General features: G+C 38.6%; 2 protein-coding genes across 4 annotated transcripts in view; both read right to left on the bottom strand.

Annotated features, from left to right (window-relative positions):
- The window catches only part of LOC122684278, an 831,075-nt gene that overhangs the window by 628,812 nt on the left and 175,977 nt on the right, over window positions 1-26,286 (bottom strand).
- Window positions 1-26,286, bottom strand: part of LOC122684279 (cyclin-Y-like protein 1) — a 124,411-nt gene that overhangs the window by 53,993 nt on the left and 44,132 nt on the right. For 2 of the 3 annotated variants that reach the window (XM_043888285.1, XM_043888284.1), the window contains exon 2: window positions 22,611-22,708. The exons of the other annotated variant lie outside the window; for it this stretch is intronic. In XM_043888285.1, the coding sequence (XP_043744220.1) occupies window positions 22,611-22,644 (34 nt within the window). In that variant the 5' untranslated portion in view covers window positions 22,645-22,708. The remainder of the gene's footprint in view (window positions 1-22,610; window positions 22,709-26,286) is intronic. 3 annotated transcript variants of the gene reach the window in all.

The raw sequence follows: 26,286 nt of genomic DNA, 5'->3' as shown, positions 1-26,286 counted from the left end.
ACTTTTGAAGAGAAATATGCCTGAATCACTTCTTTGCTGTTTACTAATACTACACAAGGTGAATTTCAGGAAGCCGAACTGAAGTATTCTGAGGGGAGAGCTTATACAAGGCTGAGCCTAAAATCTGCTAAGGTATCTGGTCACATTTTTCATATTATGCCTCAGATTTAGCAAAATTGCTAGATATCAATAAAAATGGAAGATATTGCTTCCATCAATAGCAACAAGTTATACCATTCATTCAGCTGCCTCTTATGTTTACATTACTCAATGTATATGTATTATCTTTTAAGCTTACAGCAACCCTATGTGGTACATTTTATAATCCCCATTTGCAGATGAAGAAACTAAGGTAGTCACAGTGATACTGACCAAGGATTCTTAGGTGGTCAGGGGCAGGGCTGGAATTTGAATCCTAACATCTAACTACATCTAACTGCAAAGATTCAGCTCTCAATCTCCACCAGCATTGCTCGACTTTTCATTAACCCTTGCTGCTGCTGCTAAGTCGCTTCAGTCGTGTCCGACTCTGTGCGACCCTGTAGACGGCAGCCCACCAGGCTCCTCCATCCCTGGGATTCTCCAGGCAAGAACACAGGAGTGGGTTGCCATTTCCTTCTCCAATGCATGAAAGTGAAAAGTGAAAGTGAAGCCACTCAGTCGTGTCTGACTCCTAGTGACCCCATGGACTGCAGCCTACCAGGCTCCTCCGTCCATGGAATTTTCCAGGCAAGAGTACTGGAGTGGGTTGCCATTGTCTTCTCCTCATTAACCTCTATAGCCAATTTAAACTCTAAGCTCTATCCAAAGAAATGTAATGTAAGCCACACGAGAACGCTGAAAATGTGTGGTAAAATACACATAAAATGTACCGTTTTATAATCGGCATAATTCACTGGTACTAAGTAGTCACTACCACCACTATCCATTGCCAGAACTTTTTCATCACCCACAACAGAAACGCCTTTCCTTTTAAACACTAAGTCTGCATTCCCCCTACTTCTAGTCCATGGTCACTTCTAATTCTACCTTCTGTCTCTATGAATTTGCCTATTCTAAGTATTTGATATAAATGGAATCATGCATTATCTATCCTTTTATGTCTGCCTTATTTTACTTAGCATATTTTCAAAGTTTCATCCATGCTGCTGCATGTATCAGAATTTCCTTCCTTTTAAGGCTGAATAATATTTCATTGTATTATATTGTATTATATACATGAAATAATATTTCATTGTACCACATTAAATTTATCCATTCATCTCTTGACTGGCATTTGGGTGATTTTATGTATGAATTTTTAAATGCTCTGGCGTCTCATTTAAAAGTAAAAAGTGAAGTTAATTTTAATTACATTTTTTTATTTAACCTAGTATAGCCAACTTATTATCATTTCAACATGTAAAATTATTAAGAGCATATTTTATATTCTTTGTTACTAAGTTTTTGGGTTATAGTATGTATTTCATATTTACATCACATCTTAATCTGGTCCAACTATATTTCAAGGGTTCAATAACCACATGAGCATAGGGGCTACCAGCCTGGTCAGAGCTGCTCCAGAAATTTACTTGGGGCCCTTCTCTTTAATGATGTTCCTTTGAGTCTGAAACCTTACTGATGTAAACATACCATCTGGTTTCAATGATATTTAAAGCTCCCTTTTCAATTATCTGTAATTAATGTATTTCTTTCTAACACTGGATATTGTAAAAAGATAATACAACATGGTCAAGGTGAGGTTCAAGACACATGTATATAAGATAAAGGCAAGGCAGTACATTATTTATTGCCAAAAAGCAAGGGATACATAATAGCAACTTTATCTAGAGCAAATATAAGGTTCCAAGACTATAGAATTTTTCTTCTGATTTGTGAATTTTTTACACACAGTTTACGAAAGGTTAAAAAATCATTTTACTTAAGCATTTAATAGATCATCTTAATTTAAAATATAACGACATGGAATCTGAAATTTCTTTGAAAACCTAGGATGATTAAAGGAGGAATTAAGGAGAGGCCCATGAATATCAGAGTCATTGAGGAAGAAAGGACAACATTTATGAAATGACAGCCTTGTATAAGCCACACCCCATGCCTACTATGTACACACACAGGTCAAATTGTATGATATCAGTATTTGACTGTTTTTGACTTAGAAAACTATCAGTTTCAAAAAGTTCAACCTAATGCACCATTTCATCAGTGCATGTGATATTAGCAAATTAATTCTTCATGAAAAAAGTAGAGTTCAGCAGGGGTCTGAGGACTGTATACAATGTACATAGGAAGAGAGGAAGGTGAGATTCTTTTGAGAAGATGGAGTCAGGTAAAGGGAAGGGAATTAACTTTATAATAACAGCAGTGGCAATAATAATAATAGTCGTCACTGGTTTTTGAGTGCTTATAACGTGGCAAAGCATTTTATATGTATAACCTCATTTAACACTTATCACAACTTTGTAGGAAAGATATTCTCATTCTCATTTGGAAACGAAGATGCTGAGACTCAAGAGAGACATTTTTGTTGTTGTGGGTCAGTCACTCAGTCGTGCACAACTCTTTGTGATCACACAGACTGCAGCAAGCCAGGCTTCCCTATTCTTCATCTCCCAAAGCTTGCTCAAACTCATGTCCATTGAATTGGTGATGCCATCCAACCATCTCATCCTCGGCTGTCCCTTTCTTCTCCTTCCTTCAATCTTCCCCAGCATCAGGGTCTTTTCTGACAAATAGACAACTTATTCCTGACAACTTATTTATCTCTCAAGTTGATTAAAATTACTATGTTATTTCTGACTCCAAAGCACTCAACAACCATCCATGTTTGCCAGGGACCGAGGGGTTCCTAGAGCCTGACTTCTCATTTTAAAACAGGGACAGTCTTAAGCAAATGGGAACAAGTTAGGCACCCTAATGCCAGAGTTCTAATAGTCTGTTATGGCAACTTGGGGCCCCTGCCCACCAGTTTAAAGAGATCTTTTCACTAGGTACAGAATATATGTGGCAGATAGTAATGTTTTTTCCATTTTTTAATCTTTTTTATTGTTAATGTGAGCCAGCAAGAATATTTTCTTAAACTAGGTAATAGTTGAAACAATTGCCCACAAATGTGGACATTCCCCCATGATGCTGGGTACAATATTTAATAGTGGTGATTCATGGACTGTTTCACTTTAGTATCGATGGCAGGAGTTCTTAACCTGGGGTAGATGGTGGGGGGCATCCGAGAAATTATAACACTATCTTCATTAACTTCTAATTGAAATTCAGCATTTCCTTCAATTATGACTACAAAGAATCAACCACAAAATTATTAGCTGTACCTGTGATTTTATCACTCATATAAATTGTATATGTTTTCATATCACACTGTAGCTATTGAGATGCACGATTTAAACTCATCACTTTAAAATTACAGTAATTATCAGGCCTACTGCAGCTCTGATATTTAATATATTAATAAATACATGAATTACTGATTTGTTTTGAAAAAAATATTTTGACAAATGCATTTCAATATAATTAGTTTGCTTTGCAATTTTACGCTCTTTTTTACACAATCAAAAACATTTTGAAAAAGAGTTAATGCCCCACAAGAGGTTAAGAACCCATGTTCTAAACCTACGGGTAACAGACATACTTCCGTAAATCAACATCAACACTTTTTCTCCACTCCTGATACCACATCACCACATCACCAACCCACTGCTTCCACAGAGGAGTTAACCACCACGTGCCTGGCTTTCAAGATCTAATCGAAGGCTGCCTCTCAGGTTCTAATCTAATCCTGTTCAATGGGAGGATTTGGGCTACAATGGACTAAATTCAGAAAATAAACATATTCACCAGCTAGGAAGTGAGGGACTGGGCTTTAAGCCTTAGAAGGAAGTAGGCTCCCTTAACTCAGTGCAGCCCACCCATTCTTTCACAGGCATTTTCCTTCCCTGGCCAATTGTGAGAGTCTCTTTGTGAATAACATGTCTGGATTAGTTTGCTGAACAATTGCCTCATTTTAGTTAGCCTCTGATTGTCCTTGCTTTTGTGAGTCAAAAATCCTTAATCTTATTTGAATGAAATTTAATTCCCTAGAGAGCTGAGTCTTTAGTCTCTTAGTTTTATAAAGTGAGTGCTTAGAGAAAATGTAGGAGAGCTGACATGGGACTCCTTTAAAGCTAGGTCAAGCTCCTAAGAAAATAATTAGATAAATGTGCACTCCAGTTGGGGAGAAAAGGAGGAAAAGAATTTCTCCACAAATTGCTTTTAGAACATTTAAGTGGAATTGAATTTGATTGTCAAGAGCCAGACAGCTCTCAGGAGGTCATTTGATCTAGTCCCCTGTTGCTGAACCAGAGCACATGTGTGAAAATCTAGCCCAAACTTAAAAAGCTTTACAGAAGAGAACAGATAATGTACCCAAGCAGGTCCTGCCAGGTAGGTGGGAGGAGGTTGCTGACTGAAAGGAATATTCATAATAAGCCATATGGTAGCATGAGCTCATTAATTAATTATTTAATTAATGAAATACATATTTATTGAGCCCCTACCATGTATCAGAGACTGTCCTGGGCACCTGAGACATATTCGTGAGATTACATTTTAGTGGGGGGCAGGGAAACTGATACACAATAAACCTATTAAGAATGTGATAATGTGTGTTGCGAAGAGAGAAGTACACTGAAAACAGAAAAAAAAATTAGAGCAGGGAACAAAAATGGAAGTACTGAAGTGTTGGCAGAGAAGGGATACCTTTGTAAACTTGTAAATACAAATGAGTTACTACATGTTAAGAACTTAGAATGATGCCTAGTATGATAAGTCCTCAATAAATTATATGCATATAAAATATGCATTAAATATACCATATATATTTAGTAATGCATATTATATATTATGCAATATACATTATATATGTATGTATATACATATCATTTTGGTTACTATCATAATAGATGGGCTTGATTGGGTACAAGAAATAGAAACAGACTTAAGCAAAACAGGAATTTTATTAGAAGGGTGGTGAGGGTGCCTCTGAAGAACCTCTCAGAATTAGTTGAGAACTTGATGCCAGCAGAGAACACTTCATAGTGTTCTCTGCCCAGATCTTGGCAAGATGGGGAGAGCAAAGGAGAAGGTCATCTCAAAGAAGGAAATTGGTGAAAAGATGAAGCATTGAGACTGAAAGATAGTGTCATTCTAGTTAATAATGTGACAGAGTTCTATAAGATAGATTTGGTTTCCAAAGCAGGTACTGGAGGAGGGTGTTACACTTTCCCAATATGAGTCACAGATGAATATGATGTCAAATTTAGGGGATGGGTTTTAATTTCACAGCATATAAAGTATACTAGGGCTTCCCAGGTGGCGCTAGTGGTAAATAACCTGCCTACAGATGCAGGAGATTTAAGAGACATGGGTTAGATTCCAGGGGTTGGGAAGAACCCCTGGAAAAGGGGATTGCAACCCACCCCAGTATTCTTGCCTGGAGAATCCCATGGACAGAGGAGCCTGGCGGGCTACAGTCCATAGGGTTGCAAAGAGTCAAGACACGACTGAAATGACTTAGCATGCACACAGTATATACTATGACTTTCCTATCTAAAAATTACTGAATCACAACCATGATCAGTTCACACTTGGAAACCTATAGATGGATTCTGGATATACAGATAATCTCTGAGGAGGGAATTCTTGTCCCAAAGGTGGTCAGCTGGGTAATAAATGAAATGAAACCAAACTATATATGTTCTCTTGACTTTTGATCACCTCTTTTCAAAAGAAACAAAGTCAATGTTGGCTAAAACAACTTTCCCTGCCCTTGGTTTCCCTACTCATCATCCCTTCTTATTGCTTAGTTTAGACTTGTCCACGTGCTTACAGCTCTGACGCAAGAAACTGTCTGTTACCCAGAGGAAACCTGAGTGCCTTCAAGCTGAGAGGTACAGGGGTCTCTATGGGCTATTGAAACTGGTTGTAGTGCATCTAAGAGCATAATTACCAGTTCAGTGTGATTTTCCAAAACTTTCTCACCTGAGACACAATAATTAAAAACACAATAATTCTACCTGAGTAATTCAAACACTTGATTTGTCCCTGTGAATTTCTCCCAGCACATACAGAGGCTGGGATCTGTGGCCACACTATCCCCATTTGCATATTTTACTTCTAATCTCTGGGCATGGAAGTTCCCTTTTCCTTGTAGAGCCTCTTTTTAGGCAGAAATCTCCCATTTTTCAATGAATCATGCTTATTTTGGATGTCATCATGTTGCAGGTGTGTGAAGATTTAAAGGAAGGATTTGAGTCTGAGATATAAATGATTTGGGTTTCAAATATGGAAGGCCAGAGAGACTTATATTTTTATGACCAAATGGAATAGTAATATATTTAGACATATGGTATTCACATTATGTCTCATTTTCTTCAATGTTGTTGGCAGGAAAGCCATAGCAAGAGAAATGGCTTTCTCTTCCCTTGTGGTTATCTGAAGCAGTGGAGAGTCACCAACCAACATTTGGTTCTTACATTGATCCTCTCTGCTCAGGATAAAGAATCACAGGCCACCAGCTAACAATAGGATGGTATAAACCATCAAGTGTTGGGGAATTTAAAAGTATTCAAATGCCAACTCATTACCTCCCTAGACCTTACCATTTTTAGGAAGTACCTAGAAGGAGATAATACTATAATAACCTTACAGAAGGAAAAATCTGAGCCAGAAGCATCAGGGGTCTACTCCAAGTATGAGGATCCAGTTTCCCTTCTGAACCCCTTAAAGAATTCAGAACCACAGGGGAAAATAAAGGTAACACAAGACAACGTTCACTGAAGTGCAATATATGCCTATATCAGTAGGTAAAGTTCCTTAACCAGATGTTGGTACCAGGCACTGTTCCAAGCACTTTACATTACTAACTTATCTAAAAATTTCACAATAATAGTAAGAATTAGACACTTGTTATTTTGATTTTACAGAAGAGGAATCTGAGCAAAGAGATGTTAAATGTCTTGCCTATCATCACAAAGCTAGCAATTAGCAAAGCTGGGATTTGAACCCAGGTTTTCTGGCTCCCAGGTCTGTGCTCTCAGCTACCGTACCTATCAGTTTCACATGCATCTATCACTGTATATTTGAAACAAAAAGATAACAAGCTATTATTGCTCTGGATAAGCCTAAAGTACAGACGATACTGCTAGTCCGTTTGGTATAGATATGATACCCAAATGGGCTCATGAATAAGTCAAGCCTTCAGTGACAATACCTTCTATCATATCACATTGGAAGGATGGGTATGATGTTATCTTATGCTATTAAATTAAAACCAATGTACCTATATTAAATTGCAGGTTTATTTTATTTTTTTATTTTTATTTTTTTTGATTGCATACTTTTTTTTTTAATTTATTTATTTATTTTTTCAGTGGGTTTTGTCATACATTGACATGAATCAGCCATAGATTTACACGTATTCCCCATCCCGATCCCCCCTCCCCCCTCCCTCTTCACCTGATTCCTCTGGGTCTTCCCAGTGCACCAGGTTCGAGCACTTGTCTCATGCATCCCACCTGGGCTGGTGACCTGTTTCATAAATTACAGGTTTATTTTAAATGTACAGATTTATACAGGTAATCTGAATATCTGTGTATATGGCTTTATTCTTTTCAGGGTTATATTTCATGATATTTTTCCCCAAAGGGCAAAAACTTTGAACGCTATGTTTGAATGATTAATTTTGGGAAACACTGATGGTAGTCCAAATCTCCTATTTTAAAAGTGAGAAATTCAAAGCCTGGGTTCCTAAAGGAACTTGCTAAAAGTAACACAGTTAATGTCAACAATGGTTAATGTTTTTTGAGCTCTTGCTATGTATCAGGTACCATTTTAATTGTTGTTAAAAGGCTTACAGATATAAATTTAATTACAACTTGTAAGGTAAATAGTATTGTTATTATCTCCATTTTACAGATAAGGAAATATAGGCTTAGAGATAATGTTTAATTTGTCCTAAAAGGCAATATGGCTGTAAGAGTTAGAACTGGGATTGGAATCTCAGTCTTTCTAATTCCAGCGCCCAGATGTCATCTGTGCAACTACATTTCCATTCATGAAGTGTTAACAGTTAATTACAAAGCAAATCCTTTTCTATAGTTCTTTCAACATTACATGGCCTCCCACTGCCTCTGTTTACTGAGATTAGCTGCCATAAAATATAACTTTAGATGTAAAAAGTGGAAGGTATTATGCTGACGTGTACCCTCTCCTCAGAAATAATTACTTGAAGTTTCAAAATGAATGCCTTTCACAGCAGAAAGCTATTATCATATCTGTCACAGCAGCAAATGTTCTTCATTTTAATATGACTGAAATAATGCCATTAGATTACAAATAATTAATGGTACATTCACAAAAGTTTTGTAAGACCATGATGTTTTCATAACAAAATGATGTAACATGTTAGGGACCAGCCAAGTATAATTTAACTTCTCCCAGAATTCTCCTTCTCTACCTTCTCTTGCTCCAACCCTCATCTTGTTTTGTATTTCTAAATTTTACTAGGCACTGATATTACTTCAATAACAAACCATAGCCTTTAGGTAAGTCTTTCATCAGAAAGACAATCTCAAGGTTTCCTTTATAAACAGCATGTTGATTCACTGCCACTCTTTGGTGATGATAAAAATGAAGCAATTGCCAGTCGAAGACAGTGGCTGCAGAAGAAATAAAGACTGACATGCATGTATGCTTGGTCATGGGCAACTCTTTGTGACTCCAAGGACTGTAGCTGCCGGGCTCCTCTGTCCATGGGATTCTCCAGGCAAGAATACTGGAGCAGGTTGCCATGCCCTCCTCCAGGGGATCTTCCTGACCCAGGGAGCCAACGCTTGTATTGCAGGTGGATTCTTTACCATGGAGACACCTGGGAAGCCATTAAGCCTGATGTTCTGTTTTTTTAAAAAAGCGGAGCAAATGAAGCAAAGCCGCCACATAAACCAGAGAAAATCTACTCTATGGAGATTAACGAAATCCCCTATCATCTCAGACATGAGTCAAGTGTGATTTCCATTTTACAAACTCAGGAAATTAAGGCCTCAGAACCCACAGGGAGTGGAACCCAGTGAGCACACACACCCACACCTGTCTACTGGTAAAGGTGCCGCTTCGCCATCATCCTGTGCCCAGGCAGGAGGAAAGCCGGCAGTGCACAGGGAGCCCTTGGAACACACACGATCCTGATGATGATCCTCTCTCATTATTTCAGTTTCCTAAACACTTTTCCTGTGATTAAGGAACTGAATTAATTGTTGACAAGGTGGCTGGCCAGCACAGAGCAAAAATCCCACTCATGTGGGATGTGTTCCCTCTAAGTGGGGCAATGGGAAAGCATGCGGTATTGTTTTGTTTTTTCTGAGAAAGGGCTTGACAATTGGTCAGTGTCCAACAGCCTGGTCTTTGAACATAAATAATCATTTCTCCAGGGAAGGCTCTACCTAGGTCATCTGATCTGTTTTCCGCACAAAGTGTATTGCACTGACAAGGCTCTCATCCCAAGGAAGAAAGCAGAAATCTCATAATAAAACATTTTCATCAGTGAATCCCGGGAAGGGCCACAGTTCCAGGAAGGACTATTTATTCCAAGCACTGGGATGGATTTAACAATGTCCAGTCATAAAGTAGATGGCCTCCAAGAAAAGGGAACTGTTGGTAGGAATATAAATTGGTACAGCCACTATGGAAAATTATGTGGAGGTTTCTCAAAAGACTGAAAACAGAGTCACCATATGATCCAGTGATCCCACTCCTGGGCATATATCCAGACAAAACTCTAATTCAAAAAGATAAATGTACCTCAATGTTCATAGCAGCACTATTTACAATAGCCAAGACACGGAAAAAACCTAAATGTCCCATCAACAGATGAATAGATAAAGAGATGTGGTACATATATACAATGGAATATTGCTCAGCCATAAATAAGAATGAATAATGCCATTTCAGCTATCCATCCATGGATGGACCTAGAGATTATCATATTAAGTGAAGTGAGTCAGGCAGAGAAAGACAGATAGCATATAATGTCACTTGTATGTGGAATCTAAAATATGACTATGTAACAGAAATAGACTCAGATATAGAAACAGACTTGCTTGTTACTGTCTGTTTCCGTCATTAAAATGAAACTCACTGAAGGAATGGCCTCTGGTCTATAGTAGCTTCTTCAGTAACTAGAATAATGCCAGGCATGTAGGAGATGCTCAATAACATCTGTAATTTTTATTCATGAAACCAGTCATAAATATAGAGTATGTAATTGTCATTCTTCTGCAACAGAAGTATGCTGTGTTAAAGGGGAAGGAGTATTATATAATGGAAGGGTTATTAAAGTGACTTTATTATTAGCAAGATCTTTTTTACTCATTTAATTCTCTTCCATCAAATATCATTGATTTCCAGTCCTTGAGCCAACAGGTATACTATTCTCCCTGATGTACTGTCAAACCCCTCTCCTCTTCCCTTGCCATGTGTGTCTCCTCCTGTTGGTTTTCCTAATCTGACCATATCATCCCCCAGCTTAAAACATTTCCATTACATGCCAGTGCCCTTACGATAAAGTCAACTAACATGACTTGGAAAACATTTTGCAATCCTATCTGTGCTCAGATCTTGAGCTTCACTGCTTGGCCCTCACTTGTCTATCTTTCCATTTTTTCTTTGGTTTCTTGAATTCTCTCTTGCCTTTGGGCCTTTGCTCCATGCCTCACCCCTCTGCCTGGAACGCACCCGCTTCCAATTCACCAAATTAACACACATTCATCTTTCAGCTTTGAAGAAGATGTTACTTCCTTCTGGAAGCTTTGCCAACCACAACACCTCTTCTAGTATCTTTCTTGCTCCTTAGTCGTTAAGTTGTGTTCGATTCTTTGAGACACTATGCACTGTAGCCTGCCAGGCTCCTCTGTCCATGGGATTCTCCAGGCAAGAATACTAGAGTGGGTTGCCATTTCCTTCTCCAGGGGATCTTCCCAACTAGGGATTGAACCTGTGTCTCTTGCATCTCCTGCATTGACAGGTGGGTTCTTTACCACTAAGCCACCTGTGTAGCCTCTCCACTACATTATAATTTACTAATTACTGCAACCATCAGTCTACACTCTTATCCCAGCTTCCTAGTTTGCCTGCTCCCCCATCGGGTTGTATTTGTCTTACATACTCTTATTCCCCTAGAATTGAGCACTATGCTTGATATTTTTTGTCATTTAGTAATTAAAAAAATAAGACAAAATAAAGGGATGCTTATGGCATGGTTTTAAAGGAAATCTCTGTGTTGACACTTGGGAACTTTTAACCAGTCGTCAAGTGTCTAATAAGCCCTCCATGCCCAGAATCACTTTGGCCCTCTCTCCTTTTTGAATGATTACCAAGAGGCACTGTCACCCCCTGGGGAGGCTTAGTCCCAGACTCTGCCATTTAGAGTGTAATATAAGAAGTCCTTTTCTGGAAGCAACACTGTGCGTGGTGGTACCTTTCAGCACAGCGAAAACTCGAAAAAGAGGGTGGTCTCAGCCAAGGGTCAAATTGCAGATACAATGCTTTATGTATTTGGCAGTGCTCTAGAGACAAATACATAATCACAGAGGTATGCGATCTGGCTGGAAAATTCGGGCCAGATAGAATGACATGGGTAGAAAAGCACATACACAAACACGTAACAATGAGCACTCTTATTTGTAAAAACCACATTAATGGATGGCAGCTCCCTACCTCTGAAGTGATTTATAAATTAAAATAATTGCCTCTTTGAACTGTGCAGATATTAACTGACCTATCACTAATGTACATACAGTGTCTAAACCATCCAAACATTACCTAAACATTTTATTCCCTTTATTCTGGAAACCCCAAAACCCGCAAAAACAGGCTCTTTGTTCTGGAGCCAAGGGTCATAAAGGAAAAGCCATCATCTTTGATGACTTTGCAATTCTTATTCTAGTTCTTCATCAAATTAATTCTGAGTGAAATTAGTAAGCACTCTGAGCTTGAATAAGTCTTCCTATTCCCCTCCCCATTTTACAATCTCATCCCAAGCACATGGATCCATTTCTGGCTCAAATTTCTGGTAATGAGAGCAGGGCAATTCATTATTTTTTTAAATTAATTTTAGCTTTGGGTACATATCCTAAATCACTCCAGGTTGTGGGCGCCTGGCATTTCCTTCCTACGTAAAATGAGGGAGAAACTAAATTGGCTGAAGCCCAGACATGCATGGACTATGACAAGCTTGCTAAGGGTTCATTCTGGAAGGGTGATCTTGACCTAAATTGAAAGGCAGGCAGAAAAGCACAGCAGTTAGGACAGGAGTCTTAGGGCAGTGGTTATAAACCAGAGCTGATTTTGTTTCCCCAGTGAAAATTTGATAATGTCTGGAAACATTTAGGGTTGTTGCAACTTGTTGAGAGGGAGGTACTGTTGACATCTGATGTGTGGAAGTCAAGGATGCTGCTAAACATCCTACAATGCCCAGGACAGTCCCCTATGCAAAGGATTATCCAGTCCAAAATGTCAGTAGTGCTGAGGTTGAGCAACTCTACCCTAGAGGCTGTGCAACTCTACCCTAAAGGCTGCGATAGTTGAATTCACATCCCAGCTTTGCTTTTTTTATGGCTGTGTTATCTTGAGTAAGTTTCTTGATTTCTTTGAGCCTTAGAAGTTTCTCTTCTGTCAAATAGAGATAATGATAAAGTAACTACGTTGACAGCATTTTGTCAAGCCTGGCATTTGTAAAGGTTTAAAAACATTATATTCTATTTTAACTGGAGTGGGTAGCCGTTCCCTTCTCCAAGGGATCTTCCCAACCCAGGGATCGAACCCAGGTCTCTTGCACTGCGGGCAGATTCTTTACCAGCTGAGCCACCAGGGAAGCCTAAGAATACTGGAGTGGGCAGCCTGTCCCTTCTCCAGGGGATCTTCCTGACCCAGGAATTGAACGGGGTCTCCGGCATTGCGGGCGGATTCTTTAGCAGCTGAGCTACCAGGGAAGCCCCAATTCACCAATTAATGTATTTCAAATAGAAATACAAATTGCCAAAACTAGGCGGGGGGTAATTGCCAACTTTTAAATATGAGTTCCAAGCCCATACTTTATTTTTTCTTTATACTGTTACACAATGGAAGGATAAAAAAATGCATCATTTTATTTAGAAAATAGATTTGGCAACAATTGACTTTTATTTGGTGTGACTAAGTGATGCTAATTTCCAAATCTCAAAGATTCATTCTGTTTTGATTTAGGAACAGGAAAGGATGCATTATGAAGATACACCTTTTCCAGCATCTACACAGATCCATAGTTTCTAAGCCAGAAATACAGTAATATTTGCTTTAATTCATAGAGTTTTTAAAAAAAAAAAGCCTCAGTTTTCCAGTGAGCAAAGCACTGGAATAGCATTCTAAAAATGCCTAAGAGAGTGGAAGAAAATGGAAATAAAAATCATATTCTGATATTTTTCTATGTGATACTGACATAGTATAACAGGTTAAGCAAATATGGTTTTTATACAAAGTTTAATATTTATTTGAATTAAATCAATTTGGACTTATAAAATGTGTATACAAAACAGTTTCCTGAAGTTACTTCCAATAAGAAGTGTTCTAATATTACACAGCAGTCTGCTAGTGCTTTATACCCACTCTGAAAATACTCTCCCCAAATAATTTTATACATGAAAACCAAGATCTCCTAATATTTCTTAATGTTACAACTCCTACTTCTTTGTGCCAGGCTTTACTGAATGGACTAAACTGCACAGTCTTTTGGTCATTCTACAGATATTTTTGAATACCAACTACATGTTCCCATGGAGATGGGTGCTAGGATTATATCATGCTTTGAAACATGCAGATGGTCAGGAGACCACACAGGTTGGTGAGTGAGGACTCAGATTTCCAGAGTCAGAGAGAGTTGGCTTGACCTCTGGACATTTGGCTAAGTTATGTATTAGACTGGTGAGCCTTTGGCCATCTACTGAACCTGCCTGAGGATCTGTTTCCCCATCTGAAAATAGGTGGAAAGAGTATTTCTTGTTTGTTAAGACGATGTGGTTGACATATTAATATATATATTACCATGTGTAAAACAGATAGCTAATGGGAATCTGCTGTACAGGGCAAGGAGCTCAACTGAGTGCTCTGTGGTGACCTAGATGGGTGGGATGGGGGAGGATGGGAAGGAGGGCTAAGAGCGAGGAAATACGTGTGTATATATACACACATATGGCTGATTCAGGGGCTCCCCCAGGAGCTCAGTGGTAAAGAATCTACCTGCGGTGCAGGAGCCGCAGGAAACATGGTTCAATCCCTAGGTCAGAAAGATCACCTGGAGGAGGATATGGTAACCCACTCCACTATTCTTGCCTGGAGAATCCCATGGACAGAAGATCCTTGCAAGTTACAGTCTAGAGAGTCAAAAAGAGTGGGACACAACTGAAGCAGCTTAGCATGCACGCACGCACATGGCTGATTTGCTTCATTTCACAGCAGAAACTAACGTAACATTGTAAGACAGCTATATCCCAACTAAAAACAAACAAACAAACAGGATACTGGTAAACAGCATTGAACTTGAGTCTTGTTATTTATTCAGAAAATGGTTCAAGAATGATTAGCTATGTTATTTTAATGACCACTGTGTTATTTTTTAGTCTAGAAATGGCCTGGTTTAGGAAAATGGAAGCTTTTTGGCATTTTCTTCTTGAAACACACAAGAAAACTGATGGGAGAATTTAAAAAGCATCACAAACCAGAAGTTGAATAAACCGTATTTCTTAGCACAACGTGTACAGGCTTACCAAATGGAGCCAGCTGTCACAAAATAACCCAGGGTTGTTGCTGGTTCTCTTTTTAAGCTTCTGATCGCCAACTGGATGCTTAATCCAGTAGCTGGGCAAGCTTCTCTATGAATATGCAACTTGATGGTTTGCATATTTTCTTAGACATGGAGTAGTATTATGAAATCCTTTGTACAAATCCTTCAGTATGCACACATTCAGAGCTGCTTTCTAACTGGACTTTAGATAAATGACTTTTTTTTTATACAGACAGCTAGCTAATAAAATTCTAAGTGGTTTTGAAGAAAAAAATTACACACTAAATAGCATTTATTAGTTTTGTTACTAAAAAAAAAAAATGCATGTTTCCTATGGAAAATACAAAAAGCAAAAAGAAGAAAATACAAATATTCATCTCTAATCTCAATGACCAGAGATAACGTTTTGTGTATGTATGTATATGTACATATGGAGTGTTATTTTCCTTCAACAAATTTTTCTCCTTTCATTTAATACTATATTGGGATCATTAAATGTTACTACATGAGAGCAGGGGTCAACAGTCTTTCTGCAAAGGGCTAAATGATAAATATATTAGATTTTGTGGGCCATGCAACTTCTGCCCCAGCTACTCAACTCTGCCACCATGGCATGAAAGCAACCAGGAACAACCTCTAAATGAATGACAGTGGCCAAATTCTGCCCGTGGTGGGCTGGGCTTCTCCCCCAACCTGCAGTTCACTGACTCCTCTATACAAAAGCCTCATCAATAATTATGATATGTTATTAAATCTAATTATACTACAGTATCATTGAACTACATTTGTTATAACAGTTATTACGGAAAATGTATGACTTTTTAATCCTCTAGATCTTAGAGATTTCTTCAAGTGTTGTCTTGTTACTGCACACTTTGGGAAATTAAATATAATCAAAGAATAACCAAGCATCAGAGGAATATAGTTTTCTGGAGGTCAGTTAAAAAAATGCAAGAACTCTGACACTACCCTTAATTAAGTGTCTGTTCCATCACCATAATTTCCCAAATTCCTAGTGTTGTTTTGGGAGCAGTGGTCCCATGCAATGAAGGCCAATGCTGCTGGTTACTCTAAGCTACAACAGTGTTTCTGTTTATGACACGAATAGCACAAATCCAACTCTCTGCTGCAGCTGCTACTGAGACCCAGTCACTTTCACAAATAATAACACTGCTTGTTTTGAGATTGTTCTAGTAAGGGGGAATATTCCTTGAATTGATTCCTTTGTCTCTTAACTCTTTGAAACATAGAGTCATGGGTTATACACTATGCTCTGTGGGAAACAAACTCTGGGACAAATACTAGCATTGAGGAGATTTATTAGGGAGTGCTCTTGGGATCATCAACACCTGTGAAAGGAAGGATGGGCTAGAGGGACAACTTGAGCTCTGTTTTATTCGCAGGACAGGCTTCAGCTGACCCCAAGAAAAGTTCTGGAGCTGAGGTGGCTCTGTAGCATTGACTTGAGATGGAGGAAGAGCATGCAGACTTGACACGCTGGAGTTGACCACCTATTGGCTGAGAATGCGTGGGAAGGGCTTGGTGGCTCTCCTTAACAGTCTTTTCCCAAAGGGGGCCAAATAACCAAGGCTGCCATCTGACTGCACTCCCAGCAGTTCATGGGTAAGCCCTTCATTCCTGAAGGGGTTTCTTAGTGTGCATCAAGACATCTACCATCTCATGGGTTAAGTCCCAGTGAGAAACTTGCCCAAGTCAATGTTCTGTTCTCAGTTTGAAAAGCCAATAAAGTGATGTTTTTGAGGTGGTGTGGAATTTTAAGTCTGGTTTAATGAAACCATTTTGTTTAATAATTTCATTCAGTCACCCTATGAATACCAAGATCTGCAAACTCTATGTGCAAGGCAAGTGTGCATAAGTTAGTAAAACAGATTAAAGAGCCATGGGGAGCTTAGAGTGTCTTGGGGGAATGTGCAAATGTGAATTACAAGGTGAAATGATGGCAGTATTGGAGGTGATGTTACAATTATATCCTATAAGAAACCACAATTTGTTCAATTCAAATTCCCATTTTATTTTTTAAACTGCTTCCTTGTTTAAATTTATTAATAAATGGTTATCAGTAGTAATCACAGTTCAATTTCTACTGTAGCAAAGCCTGGAGTCACACATGTAGATGGAAAGACTTGGAGATGGGCACCATGGTTAAGATTTATTATTTACAATACACACTTAGTTATGAGCAGTTCCATGTGCCAGGTAATCCAGCTCTCAGCACTATGATCTATAACCTTCTTCTGGATGTCACTCATTCCTTCCCTCTATGATTGTATATATATTTACCAGCATTTTATAATACATTGCAGGTTTTACTCAGGGGCCCCACTGAATAAAAATACTGTATTAAAATGTATTTTGATTCACACATGGAATGCAGCTTCAGCTCTTTCTCACCTGCAAGTCAAGAATGAGGTCTCTGTACAATTAAAAAGCTAAAGTGGGACTTTATATTGGCACCTGGAGGGCTGTGGACTAAGTTCAAGATTATGAAAAAAATTGATGCAGAATTTCAATAAGGGCAAAAGAGATTTCACTTGGAATACATAAAATGCCAACATTACTGCTTAAGTATGACATATATGCAAGGCATATATGACCACATGCGATTTTATGGTTTCTAGGAAATACTGGGCATCAAAACAGTTTTCTTCAATAAGGCAATTCTGTAATAATGGTGTCACTTATTTATTTATTCATTCTTTCATTCAATAAAGGGTTGATGTGTTGTACATTTCCAGGGAGCATCAGTGATATCATCATCTATGTGGATAGTACCCTTGAAGCGTACAGGACACGACCTTCGCAACCATATTCAGTTTGATCAACAACATAAACTGGGTGAGTCCACGCTTGGCACTGAGAACAGTGCAGTGAGCAAGGCAGATTCGGATCAGACCCCTGTAAAGCTTTATTTCAGATGAAGTCAGACAAAAAACGAGTAGCTACAAAAACCAAATGAATATAAACTGAGATGAGTCCTAGAAGTATAGGGATGGGATAGCACAAGGACCTCTAACAAGGGCTACTAAGAAAGAAATTCGGAGGAAGCAATATTCAAGTTGAAGCATAAAGGATAAGTTTCCTTATGGATGTGAAAACGGGTTAGCAAAGGATGTTTCAGGAAGAGGGAAGGATATTTCAGAAAGGAAAAACAACAGCAACAAATCACATCACGAAAGATATGGGATAGCCAAGGAACTGAAGTGTAGCTGGGAAATGGAGGAGACAGGACTGAAGGGGGAGTCAGGGGCAGTGCCCTGTAGTGAGGTCACGCTTGTGCATATGGAGAAGACATCTGACACTGACGAAATACATGTGGCTGATGATATGAGGACTCTTTCAGTAGAACAAGTGAGAGACAGCGGTGGCTTGTCTAGGGCAATGCCGAAAAAGGTGAGAAGAAGTAGACAGATAAAAGAGGTTTTCTACTGAAATGTCTTAATCTAACTTCATTCTGCTATTTGTTGGCCAGTACTGTGAATTACTTTGACCTTTGCATGCTCTTAAGATAGTATTAAACATCAACTATTGTCAGTGATTCTGTGAAGAGCAGAATTATTTGAAGTTAACATCAAAGACCATTGCAATCAAGTGTTGGGTTTGCCTATTAATATGTCATAATGACAATAAAACAGTCATTACACTCTCATTCATCAGAAATCTATTTGACAACCTAAAATTTAATCCCTCTTTACTCTTCCATAACATGGAGTATCTACTCATTTGAGATTGTGGTGAAGATGCAAAGAGATGATACATACCTAAAGCACTCATCACAATGTCTGCTATACCATATTTGTTGTTGGATATTTTTTACTACTGCTATTATTCATACTTATGATGGGAGTCTGGGGTGAGAATTAATCACCGTTTTTCCTCTGAGTTGGCTGGGCACCAAAATTTTGGGAAAGAGATACAGCAGTTAAATCAAGAGAGATAGAAATATTAGCTTTATCACCAATGTTGCTGAATTTAAGAACATGATTGGCTTTTCTGCCCACTTGCACCAAATCTAGCAATGGATACCCTTAACTGAAGGAAACCTTTATATTTACACCTCGAAATTGCTCTTGTGCCTCCATCAGGAACACAGAGGCTTCGAGCAAGACCAGGACCCTGCCCTGATTCTGGTATGCTTATGTCATGGAAGAAGTGAACAGTACACTTTCACTCTTCCCTGGAACCAGAGAGGGGAGGAATTGAGAGCAAGGATCCTGGAGTTTGATTGAGTGACTATACCTGGCTGTGCCATTCATCAGCCAAGCAGACATACAAGTCCCTCAGAGCTTCTATGAGTTAATCTCCTCACCTAGAAGATGGGAATGATAAAGTGCTACCTCACAGGACTGCTGTGAGGATTAAAGAAATGAAAATGTTGGTATCTGGCACGTAGAAATATGTTTGCCATGACCAGCATCTAAAAAAAAAAGAGTACCGAAAATGCCGCACTCTATACTTTTCCAATCTCATCCACCAGAAAGATTACTGTTCTTCCCCAGGGGAAGAGCATACGAGAAGAAAATATTTCTGAAAGAGAAGGGAATACATATTTCCAGTGCAATCCCTTCCTGAGGCATGGGATGGGGGGTAAGCCCTTCCTCTATGCTGAAGATGAGGGAAGAGTAGGAGTTGACCTCCCATATAGTCTATCATGGACTTTCCTGGTGGCTCCGACGATCAACAATCTGCCTGCTACTCAGGAGACCTGGATTTGATCCCTGGATTGGGGAGATCCCCTGGAGAAGGGAATGGCTACCCACTCCAGTATTCCTGCTTGGAGAATCCCATGGACAGAGGAACCTGGTGGGCTACAGTCCATGGTGTTACAAAGAGTCAGACACGACTGAGCAACTAACACACACACACACACACACACACACACACACACACACACACACACCCTACTCTATCACTTGATACCTTGGCCTTCAGTCACACACACACACACACACACACACACACACACACACCCTACTCTATCACGTGATACCTTGGCCTTCAATCTGTCCTATCTGCCAGGTCCCTGTCTCTCCCTCCAACTACAAAGACAGGGATCTGTCACATTCATCAGTATATCCTCTTTATAACGCTGTACCATGTACTGTGCTTTGCATGCACTGTGCCATTTACAATCCGTGCCTGATGGATTTGAACACGAGCTTCTATGTCTGAGCTACCTTGTTTCTTAACTGACTTAATTATGAAGGGCTGCTGCTGAGTGGCAAAACACAGGCCCTGAGCAGGAAGAATGAGGTTCCCATTTGTCTGCTCCTTTCTTCAGACCCTGATTTTCAGGACTACCCAGAAAGCTGGGTGCCTAAAGCTAACAAAAATTTTCTTACCAAAAGGCAAACACTCTTTACATTTACATTCCTTGCTTCTGATTTTTGCCCTACTTTAAAATTCTTGGGTTTCTCTGTCCAAAGCAGAAACAAAGAATTTAGAAAAAGTTTATTATCTTGATATCTTTTATTACCTTGATATCTTTCCTTCATATATATGCTCATCAATTAGATTTAGCTACATGTATGACACAGAGGAAGGAATATTAGGTTGGTGCAAAAATAATTTTGGTTTTGCATTACTGAATTTTGCCATTTGATATTGGAATACATTCTTAAATAAATGTGGTTTGTTATACATTATTTTAACGTGCATTTCTTGCTTTATATTTTTTGCTAATGAATTATTCCTTGGTGTTTATTTTATATGTATTTTAGACTAGGGAAATGATGTTAGACAAAAATCAATTCAAATGATCTTATTTGAGCACAAAATGGGTCATAAAGCAGTGGAGACAACTATGACTTCAACAATGCATTTGGCCCAGAAACTTTTAATGAACATACAGTGCACTGGAGGTTCAAGTAGTTTTGCAAAGTAGATTAGAGCCGTGAAGATGAGGAGTGCAGCAGAGGCTAGCCATTGGAAGTGTACAACGACCAACTGAGAGGATCACTGAAGCTAATCCTCTTTCAACTACATGCAAAGTTGCTGAAGAACTCAACATCGACCATCCTATGGTCATTTGGCATTTGAAGCAAATTGGAAAGATGAAAAAACTGATAAATGGGTGTCTCAAGAGCTGACTGCAAATCAAATAAACAGTTTCTTTTAGAAGTGTCATTTTCTCTTACCCTATGCAACAGCTCTATGCAACAACAATGTGAATTTTATGTAACAACCAGTGATGACCAGTTCAGTGGCTGGACTGAGAACAATCTCCAAAGCCAAACTTGCACCAATAAAAGTGTCATGGGCACTGTTTCATGGTTTGCTGCTAGTTTAATCCACTGCAGCTTTCTGAATCCTAGTGAAACCATTACATCTGAGAAGTATGCTCAGCAAATCAATGAGATGCACAAAAAACTACAACTCCTGCAATCAGTGGTGGTCAACAAAAAGGGCCCAATTCTTTTCTGTGACCTGGCTGCATATCACACAACCAATGCTTCAAAAGGTGAACAAACTGGGCTACAATTTTTGTCTGAGGTGCAATATCCATGTGACCTCTGTCCAACTGACTACCACTTCTTCAAGCATCTTGACAACTTTTTGTACGGAAAATGCTTCCACAACCAGCAGGATGCAGAAAAAGCTATCCAAGACTTCATCGAATCCCAAAGCATAAGTTTTTATGCTATAGTAATAAACAAACTAATTTCTCATTGGCAAAAATGTGTTGATTGTAATGGTTCTTATTTTGATTAATAAACATGTGTTTGAGCCTAGTTACAGTGATTTAAAACTTAGCATCCATAAATAATTACTTTTGCACCAACCTAATAGTTTCTTTCATTTGTACTATTTATTCACTGAGACCATTTATTTGTTATTTACTATTTGCCCTCCCCAATTACAGTGTATGTTCAATGGGACTTTATCTAATATTTTGTCTGGCTCTTGGATGCCATGGTTTTATGCCACAGTTTAGTTAAACTGTGACCAGCTGGCCAAATCCAACACACTGCCTGCTTTGTAAATAAAGTTTTATGGGGAAACTATCAGATCTGTGTGTTCACATATTGTCTTTAACTGCTTTTGCCCTATAACACCTGACCTGAGAAGTTGTGACAAAGATTGGGTGGCCCTCAAAACCTTTTACTATGTGGTTGGCTCACTACAGAAAATGTTGGTTAATCTCTGGCATTAACTACTAACTGATGCATTCTAAGTATTTAAACACTTGCAGAATGAAGGAGTGAGTGAATCAATAAACATATAACCTATATAGATAGAGAGTAGAAAATACAGATAGATAAAATAGTGTGTTAAAGGGATAGGACTATGCTTAAAAACTGTTTTTCTTTTTAAATCTTGTAATATTTAAGAACGTCATTTTTTAAAGCAGATGCAGAATTTTAAAATACCACCACTTCTGTAGATTGCTGGGAATATTGAGTTCTTGTGGCTCAAGAACTGCTTCAAATATAGATTACTGAGCCTTTTGCCCATGCTTTCATTTTTAGTTCAAAAGCCAAGCACCCTCATTCCTAATTATCCTTCTAACTGTGAGCTAACAGTGGGGTAAGCCAGCCCATGGGGATTACTTGAGAAGCTATTTCCACAGTCAATGATGCGAGTTGTTCAAACATGAGTGGATCAGAAACAGACCTGACTTATGGAGTAATGTAAATAATATTTACCAAACTGGTCATTTATCAAAATTAAATTGATCCAAGACCCCACGAGGCTTGGTTATCTTAGTCTCTACTCCAGACATAACATTTACCTGATAACTCACAAAGCTCCCAGGCCAGCTCCATCCTCCTTAGCTTGGCATTTCTTACTTGGACCTTTCAAAGAAGCCTTCTTTGTTTAAACTTAAATCTGTTAAACAAGAAAAAGCAGTGAGCCTTTACATTTTTAAAAGATCAAGAAAAGAAAAGAGGAGAAAGAGACACTTTATTTGTTTCACACAAGGATGAAAATTGGTCTCGCTCACTGACTCCATCCATCTCCAGGTTCCTCTGAGTATGGTAACAGGATTTTTAAAGCTATTTGCTCATTTGCTTAATGCTCCTTTAGGGGGCTTTCCAATGAGTAACACAGCCCAAAAAGAGGAGAAACAATCTATTCACCAAAAGGCTGCATTTTTAAAAGACATTTTGCATACTCCATTTCACAAAAAAACAATGGTTGCAAGAGCTCTGGGACATTAATTTTTCAAAGGCAAAATATTCATCTTTAATGCACATGGCCATAGGTTCAAAAAGCAATGTTAAGTTTGTGTATGTTGGCTGGAGTAACGCTATTTAAGACTTCCTCCTAGTTCTCCACTTCAGGAACAGTTTCATCCAACAGTGTTCAGCGTGTTGCTTTGCATTTCAAAGCCCTAAAATCAAATGTAATCAAGGTTCCAGGGTGGCTTTCAATGTAGAAGGCATGTGTTTAAGTGGATTTATAGGTATTTACATCCTTAATGAACACTGGTGTCATTTTTTCTAAAGTAACTCAACAACATGGTGTAAATTATTTGATCTTTTTTTTTTTTTTTTTTTTCCAAAAGTAAGTAAAAGATCACAGTGCCCTAGAAAGCGGCCTGACCATCTGAGTGACCTCATTAAACATGGCTGCACCATCTAGCCCAGAGTTCCCATCTATAATTAATCATGAAAATGGCTAGACTAAGTAGAACTCAATTATGATGAAGGGTCAAATTTTTGAAGACAAAGTTGAAATGATTCTGAGGCTCAGGGTGATACAGCTCTTTGTAAAGGTTCACTTCAGAATTGACCTTTCTTGAGTGGAGAAGCGGAAAGTCTTAGACTGAACAAGGAAAGGCAGCAATTCTAGAAAAAACAGCAATGATGTATATGAACCCACACGGAGAATGAAGAGACCAAGTAGGACAGAATGCCAGAGACATTCAAAAAGTCATGCAAACAGAAATGGTGCAGGGATGCTAGTTGTGAATCTACTTCATAAGGGACATATTTTTTGAGGCCAATAACATCTTTCTACACAGTTTCAAATGTAGGATATCACTTAAGCCTCTTTCTGCTCCATATCTAAATCTATAGGAAGTCCAGCAGCCGTGTACTCTGCTTTTACTAGATTAAGCATATCCAGATGATTTTAATAAAGTTTTAAAAGGACATTAGTTTCCTGCTATTTCAATGAAAACCACTTGCAAGATGAATTTAAAGCAACAGATCTATTGCATGTCAACACATGCTCTCTTTATGCAAATACACCACTTTTCTCAAACAGCCAACAAAACAAAACACGGACACAATCATCAAGTGCATGAGACACAGGAGAAAAATGTCATTGTTGTAAATGTTTATGGGTAAAAAAAAAATGGAGAGTGTGATGGGTGCCAGGGTAAGCTGCCCAGATTTCCAGGATGAAGACTGAGGTTCTTATTACTTCAATGGCTAAAAGCACTCAGCGTCTGTTCGAGTTCCTCTCTCTGGGAATTGTCAGCCAAGCAGTATCTTTTTAAAATTGTTTTATTGCAATATAGTTGATTTACAATGTTGTGTCTCACTTGTGTAGCATATTGATTCAGTTATACATATATATCTACTTATTCTTTTTCAGATTCTTTCCCCATATACGTTATTACAGAATACTGAGGAGAGTTTCCTGTACTAAGCAGTAGGTCCTTGTTGCCTGTCTATTTTATATGTAGTAGTTTGTGTATGTTAATCCCAAGCTCCTGGTCTATAATATCCCTCCTACCTCACATCTCCCCTTTGGTAACAATGTTTGTTCTTGAAATCTGTGAGTTTGTTCCTATTTTGTAAATAAGCTCATTTATATAATTTCTTTTAAAAATTAGATTCTGCATATTAGTAATATGTGATATTTGTCTTTGTCTGACATATTTCACTTAGTATGATCATCTCTAGATCCATCATGCTACTGTAAATGGCATTATTTTGTTCTTTTTATGGCTGAGTAATATCCCATTATATACACACACACACACACACCCACACACACATATTCTTTACCCATTCCTCTGTTGATGGACATTTAGGTTGCTTCCATATCTTGGCTATTGTAAATAGTGCTGCAATGAAACACTGGGGTGCATATATCTTTTCTTTTTTTTTTTTTTTTTTAATTTTTTTATTAGTTGGAGGCTAATTACTTCACAACATTTCAGTGGGTTTTGTCATACATTGATATGAATCAGCCATAGATTTACACTTATTCCCCATCCCGATCCCCCCTCCCACCTCCCTCTCCACCCGATTCCTCTGGGTCTTCCCAGTGCACCAGGCCGGAGCACTTGTCTCATGCATCCCACCTGGGCTGGTGATCTGTTTCACCATAGATAGTATACATGCTGTTCTTTTGAAACATCCCACCCTCACCTTCTCCCACAGAGTTCAAAAGTCTGTTCTGTATTTCTGTGTCTCTTTTTCTGTTTTGCATATAGGGTTATCGTTACCATCTTTCTAAATTCCATATATATGTGTTAGTATGCTGTAATGTTCTTTATCTTTCTGGCTTACTTCATTCTGTATAAGGGGCTCCAGTTTCATCCATCTCATTAGGACTGGTTCAAATGAATTCTTTTTGACGGCTGAGTAAAATTCCATGGTGTATATGTACCACAGCTTCCTTATCCATTCATCTGCTGATGGGCATCTAGGTTGCTTCCATGTCCTGGCTATTATAAACAGTGCTGCGATGAACATTGGGGGGCATGTGTCTCTTTCAGATGTGGTTTCCTCAGTGTGTATGCCCAGAAGTGGGATTGCTGGGTCATATGGCAGTTCTATTTCCAGTTTTTTAAGGAATCTCCACACTGTTTTCCATAGTGGCTGTACTAGTTTGCATTCCCACCAACAGTGTAAGAGGGTTCCCTTTTCTCCACAGCCTCTCCAGCATTTATTGCTTGTAGACTTTTGGATAGCAGCCATCCTGACTGGTGTGTAATGGTACCTACCTCATTGTGGTTTTGATTTGCATTTCTCTAATAATGAGTGATGTTGAGCACCTTTTCATGTGTTTGTTAGCCATCTGTATGTCTTCTTTGGAGAAATGTCTGTTTAGTTCTCTGGCCCATTTTTTGATTGGGTCATTTATTTTTCTGGAATTGAGCTGCAGGAGTTGCTTGTATATTTTTGAGATTAATCCTTTGTCTGTTTCTTCATTTGCTATTATTTTCTCCCAATCTGACGGCTGTCTTTTCACCTTACTTATAGTTTCTTTTGTAGTGCAAAAGCTTTTAAGTTTCATTAGATCCCATTGGTTTAGTTTTGCTTTTATTTCCAATATTCTGGGAGGTGGGTCATAGAGGATCTTGCTGTGATTTATGTCGGAGAGTGTTTTGCCTATGTTCTCCTCTAGGAGTTTTATAGTTTCTGGTCTTACATTTAGATCTTTAATCCATTTTGAGTTTATTTTTGTGTATGGTGTTAGAAAGTGTTCTAGTTTCATTCTTTTAC

This window comes from Cervus elaphus, chromosome 26 (assembly GCF_910594005.1).
Source record: "Cervus elaphus chromosome 26, mCerEla1.1, whole genome shotgun sequence".
In the NCBI taxonomy this organism is placed as follows: domain Eukaryota; kingdom Metazoa; phylum Chordata; class Mammalia; order Artiodactyla; family Cervidae; genus Cervus; species Cervus elaphus.
Note: the sequence above shows the minus strand (reverse complement) of the source record. Positions and strands in the feature narration are given on the sequence as shown.